The following is a 13,718-nucleotide window of genomic DNA, read 5'->3' on the forward strand; positions in this document are numbered from 1 at the left end:
CATCCATAATATATTTATCAATCAATCATCTTCAGTATGTTGGATACTGTGGCAAACAGTAAAAAGTTGAATATAAAAAACATAGGTCACTAACCTTATATTAGGTTTGTTTTCAAGGAATGAGGGTGGATCTGCCTGTTTACTAGAGATGCTCTCCATACCTGTGATAGGTTGAGAAATAGCCTCAGATGGGATCACAGTAGGCTGTTGGCTGTTGACAGGGTAACCTTGGTGGAGAAGCTTGAAGTGGCTACTTAGTGGCTATTTTTCTGGGTGATGAGAACAAGTGTGGATTTGGGGCGGTGGATGATGGGCAATGGTACAGATATATACACAGGCTAAATGACCAAACATTGTTACAACAGAGAGCAAAGAACTGTCGATAAAATATACATTAATTTCATTTCCTTTATTATTGAGGTTGTGCAGCCTTTTATATATTTATGGTCATTCATTTTCCTTTTCTGTGAAATGCTTATTTATCTTTTGTACATTTTCTGATTAGGTGGTTTCCCTTTCTCTGACTTGTAACCTTACGTATTTTGCATCTAATGCTGTTTTGTTCATTGTTGGTGTTGCAGATATTTTGTTTCTGATTTATATTTTGTGTTTATCTTTATTCTGTTGATTTTTCATGTATAGAAGTTTTTAATTTTGATAAGATCAATGTTGTGTGTATGTGTGTGTAGTTTTTAAGACATTCTTGCTTACCCTGAGGTTATAAAAATATTTTCCAACATATTCTTCTAAATAGTTTAAAAGTCTTATTTTTCAAATGAATGTGCTAATTGCTTTGGTGGCAAGAACATGATGAATATAAGCTACTGAAAGCAAAGCTAGGTGGCTGGAACAGAGAGATTCAGGTGAGATGGGGAGGGTGGCTTAATAAATATTTCTTTGAATCAATGATCAAATTAGTATTGTGGAGATATGTTTAGATTATTTTAAGATTAAGTACGATCATGAGCTATCCATGATTGGTTGCCAGGCAGTAAAAAAAAAACTGAGGAGGCCATTTTAGGCAGAGGAAAGACCATATGGGAGAAACATCAAGGGTTTGAAATTACATGGCGTGTTCAGGGAACAGCAGTTTGGATGACATGGTATAAGCATAGAATGAGGAGAGCAATAGTGCAGAAGACAGCTTCAAAATTAAATACACAACAGATTTTGAAGAGCCTTTTATGTCTTGAAAAGGATTCTGACTATGCCTTTACAGGCAGTCATATAACTTTTAAGGGAAGTTGTGTACTGATACGTTTGGAATTTTAGAAAAATGAATATAGCCACACCATGGAGGGGGTAAAACTGGAGTTGGTTCTCCCACAGAGCCTTACGTATAGTAGACCTTTAATGAATTAAATTTCAACAATGCCAATGCACAGAATCTATTTAGAATTTTCCCCCATAATCAGCTGCAGAGTCTGCAATGCATTCTTATTAGTGGCGAATTTTCAGTCTTGTGAAAGGATTTGATATTTAGTAATAGGCAAAAGTCATTTGGAGGAAGTTTGAAAACTAAGACAAATGAGTAAGCAGTATAATTCCATTTTTGGTAAAACCTGATATATGATGACACTGATTTTTAGATGTAGCTTATAAAATGCACTGAAAGCAGTTTTTAAAGAGGAATTTTAAAATGTTTTTTGAACCATGTCAGCATCATTATGTGTACATAGCTTCCAAGATAACTTATTGGTAGAGCAAAATTTATCTGAACATATAAATTTTGATATTTTGAGAAAAATTAAAATAAAAGTTTGAGAATTCACAATTAAAACCTTCATTACTATGTGATCAGTCTGAAGAAACCAACATTTACTTTACCACTATTATTTTTTTACTAGTTTTATTTCTCTTGCTATCATTATTTTATTACTTTTCTTATTTGTGAGATTTTACTAATTTAATTCTGCACAATCATTTTCTTTTCATCACTTTTGGATCACAGCATATATTCCCGCTCATTCAGTAATGACTGGTTGTTGATACTGGGAAGCTGACTTCTTGGATGTTCTTGTCTATGTTGTTGATGCATCAGTTCCCTGTGAAGGATTTAGTGCCTTTCATTTTGTGATCATCTGCTTACCAACCAGACTTAACTATTAAGTAGTAATTTTTTTTTTCCTGCCCGGCCTTCACATTTATTGTTCTTAATTTCTGAATTTATACCAATTTTTGTTGAATACTTTTGAACAATACACTGTGGGATACCCAACACTATCCAGCAAAAATGGTCATATGATAATAATGGTTGATTACTTTTTCAAATAAAAAAATTGAATTTAAACAAACCATAAAGAACAAGGTTGTCTTCCAAGCCTTCTTGTTTTAAAATAAACACATAAGGAATTTAGAGAAAATTCTTCTCTTTGGCCTATGGTAAAACACCTTAACTTATCTTTGGTTGAGCTGTCTCTCATCTTCTAAACTTTTATCGATCACTTTTTACTCATTTATTAATCATTTATTGTCTGTTTCTTATTTGCCAGGTATTATACTGTATTAGGTATTGGGGGGAGGGGAATGGGGAGAGTTGAATAGGACATGATCTTTGCCTTCCATAGTCTTATATTATTTGTTCAGTGTTGGAAAAAGATAAATAAAATAGCAATTACATAACAGTTTGAGAAATGCTATTACACTCACAGGATTGTATGGGAACAAAGAAGTGAACATCTCTATCAAACTGGGAGATCAGGAAATGCTTTCTAGAAGAAGGACAGTTGAGCTGAGATTTAAAGGATGATTAGTAGTGATCAGCTAAATGTAGAATTATGGGAGGGCCTCACAAGGCCTCACAAGAGAGAGTTCAGAGTATGTGAAAGAATGGAAATGTGAAGACACAGCAGGGAAACCTGTAGGAGTGAAGTCATGGTATGAATAGAGTAAAGTGGAAAGGTAGGAGATGAATAGGGATCGATGTAGGCACGGGCCAGGTCAAGAGCCTTGAAATTTGTACTTTCCCTTAAAGCTGTGGGAATCACTCCTACTTTGATTTATTTCTACTCTATACTTAATCCTCAGGTAGGTGTTAAGGATTTGGAGAGCACAGCCTGCTTTCAGGGAATTCATCGTTTAATGAGATGCTGATAATTAAGAAAGAAATGATCTTTATTTAAGCAAATTGGTAACTTTTCAATTTAGAATAAATGGTTGTGAATGTGATTTCTTTCAGGAGATGTTTAAGAACTTCGATATTTACAAACTATGAGGACTTTGTCTAAGATGAGAACTAGGATACATAAATTGTAAGGTTTTAGCAATTTTTATATGTAATATATCAATTTTTGTGAGGAATAGTAAAACTAGCACATCCAGAATTCAGAATATCTGAACATAAGACCGATGCTGCCACATACTAGGTATATGGCTGTATGCAAGTCTTTCAACATTCATTCACCCATCACCTACTATGAACTAGGCATACACAGTTAAATAAGATGTGGTTCCCATCATTGAGGAAATTATAAGTTAAATGCGAGTAAATAACCACTTATTAATGTTAGACTAACAGTAATAATAGCTATCACTTACTGAGCACCTGGGCAGATATTACTCTTAAGTGCTTGCCATGTAGTAACTCATTTGGTGAGTTATACTACAACAACACTATGATGTAGGTTCTGGTGGTTACTGTCTTTTTACACTTAAGGGATCTGATGCATGAAGATGGTAACTGACTTAAGTTATACAGCTGGTAAGTGATGCAGCTAAAATTTGAACTCAAGCAATTAGTTGCAAAGGCCATGTAACCATTACATTAATTAATCTGTCTCTCCTGGTGATGAACATTATAGGACAGACTATAACTAAAGTACCATGGTGGGATAAAAGGTAGAACAACAAACTCCACCTGGAGGTTTGGGAAAGACTTCTCTGAGAAGGTGACCGTAGAGTTTAGCCACTAGGAAAGGCAGAGAAGGGGACATCCTTGGCAGAAACAACAACATACACAGAGAGCGAAAGAACCCAACAAACCTGGGAGATACTTTCAGTGTAGCAGAATTTAGTGAAACTGATGGCTTACTGAGAGAGGAGGCTGGAAATATGGATGGAACCAGAGTGTCTAAGAACTTAGATATTAGAGTAAGCTGCTTCAATTTATTTTTAGGCAATAGGTTATCAACAGAGGTTTTAAATCAGAGAAGTGATATATTGGCTGCTTTGTTTTCACAAGGAAACTAAGGAGCTCTAGGGAAGATACATTCAAGACAGGGACACCAGTAATATTCTAGTAAGAACTGAGGCTGATGTTTTCAGTCATTTCAAAGAACCAGATTTTGGTTTTCTTGATTTCCTGTTTTCCTGTTTTTCAATTTTTTTGATTTGTTGCTCTGATTTGTTATTTCTTTCCTCTGCTTCCTTTAAGTTTAAATTGCTCCTTTTTTCAGATCTTCTTTTGTAATGTATGCATTTAGTGCTACAAATTTCCCTCTAAGAATACCTTTCACTGCATTTTATACATTTTGATAAGTTGTATATTCATTAAGTTCAAAACTACATCTGTATTTATTTTCCGTACAGTCAATCTATTAATTATTATATGAGGGTTGTTGAAGTCTCCAGCCCTAATAGTGGATTTGTCTCTCCCTTCAATTCTGTAAGTTTTGCCTCACATTGGTTGATAATCTTGTTAGGCTTATACACATTAAGGATTATTATGTCTTCTTGGAGAATTGACTCTTTTGTCAGTATGTAATACCCTTTTTTATCCCTGATATTCTTCCTTGTTTTAAAGACTGTGTATCTATAATTAATGTAGCTACCCAGCTTTCTTTTGATTGGAGTTACCATTCCATTTCTTTTACTTTCAGCCTATCTGATTACTTACATTTATTATTCATGTTTAAAGTTGCTTTCTTATAGCCATCGTCTAGTTGGGATGTGTTTTTTAATCCACTCTGACAGTCTCTGTCTTTTAATTGGTTCCCTTAGACCATTCACATTTAAAGTGATTGTTGATATAGTCATATTTGTAACTTTTCTATTTTTACATTTCTGTGTTTACTCCCATCCCCTCTCTGTCTTCTCTGGTTTAACTGAGCATCTTACATGATTTTTTGCCTATTTGTTGCCTGTCTTTTAACTTTGTGGTGCTTTTAGCTATAAATCTTTTTTTTTCCTTTTAAGAAGAATTTACCCCAAATTATAAATATTTCTTTTTATCGTTCCTTCTAATATTATATTGTTTGTTTACATTTAGGTCTTTAAAACCATTTGGAATTAAGTTTTATTTATGGAAATGATAATTTTAGAAAATCATAAATTAATGTTGTAACCAGAATTGTAGAATTTTCTCCACAGTATCTAGCAACCCAAAATTAGAAATGGAGAAATTGTGTAGTTGGATTCATCCAAGCATGAATAGTGGTTAGGACTGTTTATAGGCTAGGGGTGCAAGGGAGGTGAAGAAGGTACAGTTGAGAATATCATTGAAGATTAAACATGGTCTCACCTGTACAGAAAATAGGATAATTGAGAGAAGTCAAGAAGAATAAGTGATTCCAGTAAAGACCACAGATTTAGGGAGCAAGAAAGATGGATTGACTGAAAGTTATCTCAGAGTGAGATTTCAAAACTTGAAATTTCATAAAGCAATAGATATCCTAGTGGTGCTAGGTCTAGGATATGGTCCTGGAAGTTTTAGTCCTGCTAATATGCATCCGGAGGTCAGTCTCCCCTGCACTGTGCCATCCACTGAGGATACTGATAAGTGATCACAGAACTGAATGATTTGGATTAGAGGTGTGGAGATAGGTAAAATGCAGAATGCGTATTAGGCAGTCACAAATTAGGAGCATTGTGCTACTAAAATTCTTTTGCAGGTCTTTTATACAGAATTTTGAACACAATTTATATAAAGATATACTTTCAGGGAATGCCACACATCTTAGTTCAACTTACACAAGTTTATTTATTCCATAATATAATTTAATTAAACTATATCAATCATGTTGTATAACCTAAATGCCATTTAACTATTAGGGTAAATGTGCCTTTGGGGCTCCCAAAACAGCATTGGGGTCCCTAGGAGGAAGGGTTCAAGAAAGGTGTTGGGGAGATGTCAACAGTGGTGGCTCCTAATTGACAATCATCTAAGTGAAGTGTTTTGAAATGAAAGTGCAATGCTTTTTGGCTTTGGGCTGTGCTTTAGTCTATGAAGAGAGAAAATTAAGCACACTGGAAAGACGCTTTGAGAAATTGTTCAGTTCAGTGTACGTAAAGGATGATGAGTTAACACATGGGATGGAAAGGCTGAGGGTATGTTGGGAATAGGTCTTAAGTAATTGTATTTTGCCATATAAATGAGTTGGCTGATCTAGTAATATCTCATAGATGAGGCTAAAATATAACTATCCTTGAAAGGCAAAAAACTTAATGCTTTAGCAGGTAGAAATTTTAAATTCTAATTCAGGATTATATCTATGGTACTCTTTCAGTTTATATGTTAGATTGCTGGGTTATATACCCAAGTTGGTTGGAAGTCTCTCAGAGTTTTACCTTTATTCTTCAAAAGTCTAAGGAGTTTTGCCTTTACTCTTCACATTATAAGAAAAAAATAAAATTTTCCCCCACAAAGTTAAGAAAAAATTAAAAACTTGAGCTATTACGTATAATTCTTTGATGAAAGTATAAGATTTCTCTTGGCTAAGTGAGCTATTTATTTTAAGGAATTAAGGAGTTACTTAGAAAAGCTATTTTAAGTTTTTAGCTGAGCTACTGAAAGGCAGCTAGTTACATGACAAATATATTTCAAAAGGTTAGGCTATTTACTCGTTCTATATCTTTCTATAATTTAAATAATGGCAAACTGTTTAAAGGATTTGGGGCGGGCGTAGTTAAAGTATCTGGGATTTTCAAGCATTAACACGAGATTAGAATAAGAAATACTGTCTGGGCTCATTGCAGTAATTATCTCATTGCTATTTAAATAACCCCCTGTTGGCAGTACAAACACTTTTCTCTTGTGAAAATCGAGTTCTTATATACAATAATCTCTATAAATATTTTGAAAACCCCTAATAACATTACCCCAACAATAATCATTCTATTTGACTTCATTATTATTATATTTTGCGTATCTCTTCTATATTCTTTCTAAACCTCTTATTGAACATCAACTAAGAAATAATTTTCCCTTAATTTTTATTCGTTTTGCAAGTCTCTAAAACATAGTACTATAGGGGATGTTATCCTTTCCCTTACTTGCTTAAATACTAACTAAAAAAATAGATGAAAAGGAATTAAATGTTTCGTGATCAAGCTGAAGAAAGAAAAGAATTATTGAATGTAGCTATTGTGCTTGGCACTTTATAGAAAATATGTTATTTTATGTATGCAATACACAAAGGCTGTAAGGAAAGATTTTACAGGTGAGAGAAACTTGTATTTCAAAGGAGTTAAGAGCCTCTCACTTGAAGTTACCTGTCATATATGGACATATTTGTACAGCTTTGACTGAAAAGTACCTATTTTTTTTTTCTTTCATACCTGAAGAGTATTTTAAACATGGTAGTTCTTGGTCTGAATTTTACTTTAAATATAAACATTGAAGTGCAGACAAAGCAATGATTCAGTAGTCTGGTATGCTTAAGTGTTTCTTGGTAATTTAGGAGAAAAGGAGAAATCTGAATTATTTCTATCACTGAGATTATCTCGGTAATTGAGAAATAACGAGTAAACCCATTTAGCTGATTGATATCCTTTTGTTTCTAGTAAATATTAAATAATGATGGCATGATAGCTTGATTACATCTAGTTGATGTTTGTCAATTTATGATCATGTGTGTGTTTTACTGGGATGAAAGTTGATTAGTGTATCATCAGAAAAATCAAAAAGATTTTTTTTCATATTCTAATTGCTACTTGATGCTAAATAATATGCTAAATAATCATAGTTTCCAAGAATTCTGTAAAATAAGCACGTAGATATGAGTAAACCAGGAAGAACACTTAACCCAGGATATGAAGATCTGGATTCTCATGCAGCTCCGTTCTACTGTGCAATTTTGAGCAAGTTGTTCTTGTCTTGGGACCTCACCTAAAGGTGGAATTAATCCTGTCTTCAGCTCACTTGCTTAAGTTGGAATGGGGAGCAAAGGAGATGGTCTGAAAGTGTTTTAAAATTCTACAGATGTAGAGTGATGCTTGATCTTTTTTTTTTTTTTTAAATGACATAGACCCCTCTGTAAGCTGGGTATCTCTTAGAAAAACATTTTGAAGTATTGAAGGGTCATGAATCCCATAAATCCTACCCACAGACTGTAGATTATGAACTCTGGCTATAGGCTACAGAAAAAGAGCAGAGCTATGCGGCATCTAAAATGTTAGCTAATTTACAGACATTTTATTATTCACTTCAAATTTGAATTTTGTTCTAGAGATTTCTAGGACTATACGTATCAGCACATAGTAGGTTATTTGAATATATTTGTTGAAATCTTTATATTTGGAGACTTATTTTCTAAGAAAAACTTTAAACTGGATTAACTTTTGTTTGTCATTTGTAGTTTAGAGGTTCCGCTTTGCTCTTTGCTTGTATCTAAGCACTCTTCCCTGCGATTGGACCCCTTAGGGTATAGTAAGTGCTTTTTGCACAGCAGTCATTCAGCACAGACAGGCCTTTGGCAGAGCTGTAAGCAGAGTCTGTCTTTCTGCTCCTCACCTGTAATGAGTCACATCATGGCCTCCTGCACATCGTGGCCCTTATGTTTTAGTCGTGCTAGAGTGCTTAAGCATATGCCTGTAGCCAAATATGAAATTCGCTTAAATTCTCAAGAATAGGCATGTTTAAGATGGTAGTTCTTTTTATAGCTTTAAAAAATCAATAAACAGATGTTTAGTAAATAAAACTGTAGCCTTGCAGTAGTCTTCATTTCTTAAGTGGTATACTGCTTACGTGGTTATGCAGCCAAATTAAAAATTAATGTTCATATTGTTCCTGCATATCTACGAATTAAAAAAGAAATTGCTTTTCATCCAGATTTTATATATCCATAATGTCCTCCCAGGCTTCCTGATTTCTTTTGTAAGATATCCTGTTTTTGTGTGTGAAACTAGCTAATTGCTGGCAGTCAGTGGTGGTTGAAGAGGGCTGATGTTGCGTTCTGAAAGCTTAGTGTCATTGGTTCTGGTATAGTGGTTGGTTTATTCTAAACCAGTGGTTGATTGGTTTATTTATTTCTTAACTGCAGCTCTAGCCAGGAATACATTTTACATTATGATATAAATACCCTCTTACCTAAAATAAATTTCATGAAGTAATAATTACTCTCACTGTATGTATCCAGTATCTTCTATTTCATTTTTTAAATGCTCATCATGATCTGCTAAATGAATTAACATGATCTACCAAAAAGGATTTCAAATTACAGTTTGAAAAAGTGGTCTTCAGTTATATAATTTTTACTGTTGTCTTATGATTTGTAAATTATATTGGGATATCATTTTATTTAAGTTTATTTATGTTTTCAAACTATAACAAACTCTTTAGTAGGTACCAGAGTGCAATCCTTTATCTAAGAAAAAAAATATACATAGAAAACTTTGTGGGTTTTGGTTGGATATTCTGATGTTGGATGTAAGGGTGAACTTTCTGTTCTTTCATTCTTTTTAATGTATGCTCAGCTATTAAGCAATATTTTAATAGTAAGATTTACGATCTCTTTATTTGTTGAACTTGATATGATGAACTTAACTGTAAATATTTGTTGCTTGTCCAGTGAATGTTTTACATTTTATACAAATTGTGTCAAAGCTAGTAGGATAATCTAGTACCATGATTATAATTTGTCATATAGAGAAATGTATCAAAATTAGCTTTGCCTTTCTACCTTTTCTTTTTAAAGAAGTAAAATATATATATATATATTTTAGTCAGAATTTTCTATTTTTCAGTCTTTTATAAGTTCTTCATGCATGCTTGACCTGGTCAAGATGATATTTTGACCTTTTGTTTATTAATATTTTCCTTAAGAACTAGAAGTGTTTATCACCAACCCGCCAAGATGAACATGGTGAAGAGGATCATGGGGCGGCCGAGGCAGGAGGAGTGCAGCCCGCAAGACAACGCCTTGGGCCTGATGCACCTCCGCCGTCTCTTCACCGAGCTGTGCCATCCTCCTCGGCACATGACTCAGAAGGAGCAAGAAGAGAAGCTGTATATGATGCTGCCAGTGTTTAACAGGGTAAGTCCAGGATGCCAAGTGCTTGCCTTTTCGGACTGGGTGGCACTGCAGGAATCTTAAGGTTATAATGTGTCACAAGTAGGAAAAAATGATAGAATGAGATAGTTTTTAAGAAGCTTGATGTGTTCATTCCTTCTTTCAATTTGCTATAAATAATGTGACTTGTGAGACCTGGTCAGAATGAACTCCACTTAGTTCTAACAGGTAAAAGGAAGATTGTGAGCATTTTATAAAATGTTCCTCTAATGGTTGAGTTTTGGGGGAGAGAGAGCTTGTAAATTATCATTTGTTATTTTCATTATTTTTTGAGGTTTACCGCACCAAATGGTGCAATTGCCCAATTGCTTTGTACACTTTAAAGATCATCTGTTTGCCTTGTTGTTCGGCAGGTTTTCGAACAGAGCTTTTGAAAGAGGATAGTTATAGGCACCAGAGAGTCTAAATAGAGTTAATGTTTTCATGTATTTTATCAAGTTGATTACATGTAGCAATCTTGGTGGGGATCTTTAAAATAATTTTTAAGTTATCAAAGGTGTACAAGTTCATAGTTTAAAAAGTCAAGTAGTTCCACAGGCCAGTAGGTGTCCTACTGCAGTCCATGCTAATTGCTGCTGCCACTTTTGGCTCTTTCAGCTTTTAAATAACATAATTTTACTGCTTGTTTCTTGATTATTCAGTTTTAATTGACTGCCTACTGAGATATATGAGAATTAACCTTTTTAATTCCGCATCCCTCTAAGCCATAATATACATATACACTAGTACGTGCTACCCTCTTTCTTATCCTTTCCATGTAGCTATACCATTTGTTTAAACAATATTCATTGTTTAGACTTTACTGACCATGGAGTAAATATTATTTGAAGGTAGACCACCATTATTTTTCTACTCTTGTAGAACTTGTTTTTTCCAGACTTTATAACTGTCTCGATTTCTGTCTTTTTTCTGCATGTCTGTTTCCCTTTCTCCCCATCTCTCTCTTTCCCACCCATCTCATTCTCTTCTTCCTGTTTCTCCCTTCTGCTATTGCTCTATTTTCCTTCTCTTGCCCTATCTCTGTTTATTTCTGTTTCTCCTTCTCTTCCTGGTCCCCTCTCTTTATCTCCATCTTTGTCTCTTTTTCCATATCTGTCTCTCTGTGCTTTCATCTCTCTATCCCACCGCTATCTTTCGCTCTCTCCCCACCATCTGTCTCGCCCTCTCCCTCTGCCCTCCAACTCTCTCCTTGTGTCTCATTGTTCCCCTCTCCTGTCTTTGTCTCTCTCTACCTTTTCTCCTCCCTTGTCTCCCCCTCTCCTTCGAATCTGTCTTTCTCTCCCTATGTCTGTCTCTTTACCCCTATCTCTGACTCATTGTCTCTCCTCTAGTCTCAGTTGGTCTCTATATTTTTCTGTGCCTATTAGTTTTTAAGCCTCAATTTTTCTAGGCTCTTTTTCCTTCTCATTATTTTGAAATTTTACTAAGGCTTCATGATGAACTTTCTTAATCTGAAAACTTGTACCGTTCGGTCCTAGGGAAATATTTTTGAAATAGTTCTTTTTTATATGTTCCTTTTTTTAAAAGAACTCAATCATATATTAACTATTCTATATATTTTTTTGGTGTCAAATATATAAACATTGTACTATAACTGTACTATGTATTAGAGTTTCTGAGATAAAATACAGTCATCGGGGAAGAGATAAGCTCATACACAGATAATACAATAACAAAGAAATGTATTAGAGACACTGGAGGGTATTATGGCACTCTTGGAAAGAGAGTTGTCTAAAAGTATGTTGGGATCAGGGAAGGGAATTCTCCCTCAAGAATACGATGTGATTCTTGAGCCCCTAAAAGGTAAACATTAGCCAGATTGTAATTAACTAGACTAAATTAACCAAGAAGATAATTTTAGTAAGAAGTTAAAGCATGAGTAAAGGTAAAAGACAACAAACATTTTAATATGTGCCAACATCTATAAGCAGTCCAAGATGTTGATTTTATGTCAAGGAAGGGCAAAAATTAAGACTGTTGAGATTGATAAGAAGCTCATTATGATAGGTTTCTATGTCATATTAAGAGCTTATGCTTTTGCTGGGAGGCGTGCGGAACCAATGAAAGTATTGTAAGCAATAGAGTGAGAGAGTAGAAGGGTCCAAGACAAGGCTGTTTCCTAGGTTTCTTATTTGAGAAACTGGGTAGATATTTTCCCAGTAGCCAAGAAAAGCTTAGGGGAAAGATTCAGTTTGGGGCATTGAATCTAACAGTTGGAAGCTCAGGTGAGAGGATTTGGCAGGACACATATTTTTAGGACTCATTGGCAAAGTGTGGTCATTGAAACTGTGGAATGGGACAGGATTACTCAGGCCCATACTGCCAAGTGAGAAGAGCAGTAGAATAAGGATGAACCATGGAGCATATGGATGTTTAATGATGGAGGGGGAGCCCATAACAGATATAGAACAGGAGTCAATCAGTGGCAGTACAAAACTAATCAAGAGAGGGTGGTTATTGACTCCAATTTGCAAGAAGGAGGAGAGCAGTCAATACTGTCATGGACAATAGAGAAACAGTAATATGGGGACTGAAAAATATCCACAAGGTTTATCAGGTTGGAAGTTACTAGAATTGCGGAGCCAGAAAGCAGTGAGTTGAGTGAGTAGGAGATGAGAAGAGACAGTAAGTGTATACTTGACTTATAGAAATCTGAAAGAAAAGAGAACAAAGGATATTGGTAGAGGTGAATTTTGCAATAAAAGGGTTTTTACTTGCATGTTTCTAGTGTTTTGCTTTGTTTTGAAGGGTGGGAGAGATGTGGGCATGCTCATAAAGGGAAGGAAGGAAACCAGTAGAGAGGGAAATTTGGAAATTTTCAAGATGGAGAGAAATTGATTGGGGGAGGAGAGCATGGAATGAAATTATAGATGGGTGGTTGAGCCTCAAGCGGGAGAAGGTGACCTCATCCTGTAGGAAAGCAAATTTTGTTGGATGTGAATAGGGATTTGTAGTTAAGGCGGCGGGAAGTTGAATAAGATCTTGCTTAATGACCTCGGTTTCCTGTAGTTGTCCACAGAAGATATGGTCTGTTAAGAGTCTAGAGGAAGTAGGTTAAGAGATTTAAGGGAATTGTGATGGTTTGGAATATTAATGAAAGGGAATAAGAGAGATGAAAAGGAACAATAAAAAGGTATTGAGGGCCCAGTGAAGGTTGGAAATAATAATTTGTACTGGATCTTGTCCATGCAGGTATATGATTTTTCTCTTGCCAGGTACTCAGCAACATGTGTGTAGAAGTAGAGAAGATGGATAGATACATTATTTATTAGGATTGAGGTTTGGCAAGGCTGGTAAGGCAGAAGGGTAGGAGAAGGAAGGAGCATAGTACGAGAGAGGCTAGTTTACATATTACCCCAGTTGGGTAGGGTAGAATAGGAATAGAAGATGGAACTATTAATGCATTTAGAGGGTGTTCATTTTTAATCTTTGAAATAAGATGCTGAGAATGGTATAGGGAAGAGATGGAGAGCAGGAACATGAGGAGAGGTA

General features: G+C 35.0%; 1 protein-coding gene across 1 annotated transcript in view; it reads left to right on the plus strand.

Annotated features, from left to right (window-relative positions):
• Positions 1–13,718, plus strand: part of WDFY3 (WD repeat and FYVE domain containing 3) — a 202,428-nt gene that overhangs the window by 39,908 nt on the left and 148,802 nt on the right. The window contains 1 exon segment of the mRNA XM_015586089.2: positions 9,980–10,190. Coding sequence (XP_015441575.1) covers positions 10,011–10,190 — 180 coding nt within the window. The 5' untranslated portion in view covers positions 9,980–10,010.

Source organism: Pteropus alecto, unplaced genomic scaffold (assembly GCF_000325575.1).
Source record: "Pteropus alecto unplaced genomic scaffold, ASM32557v1 scaffold161, whole genome shotgun sequence".
Taxonomy (NCBI): domain Eukaryota; kingdom Metazoa; phylum Chordata; class Mammalia; order Chiroptera; family Pteropodidae; genus Pteropus; species Pteropus alecto.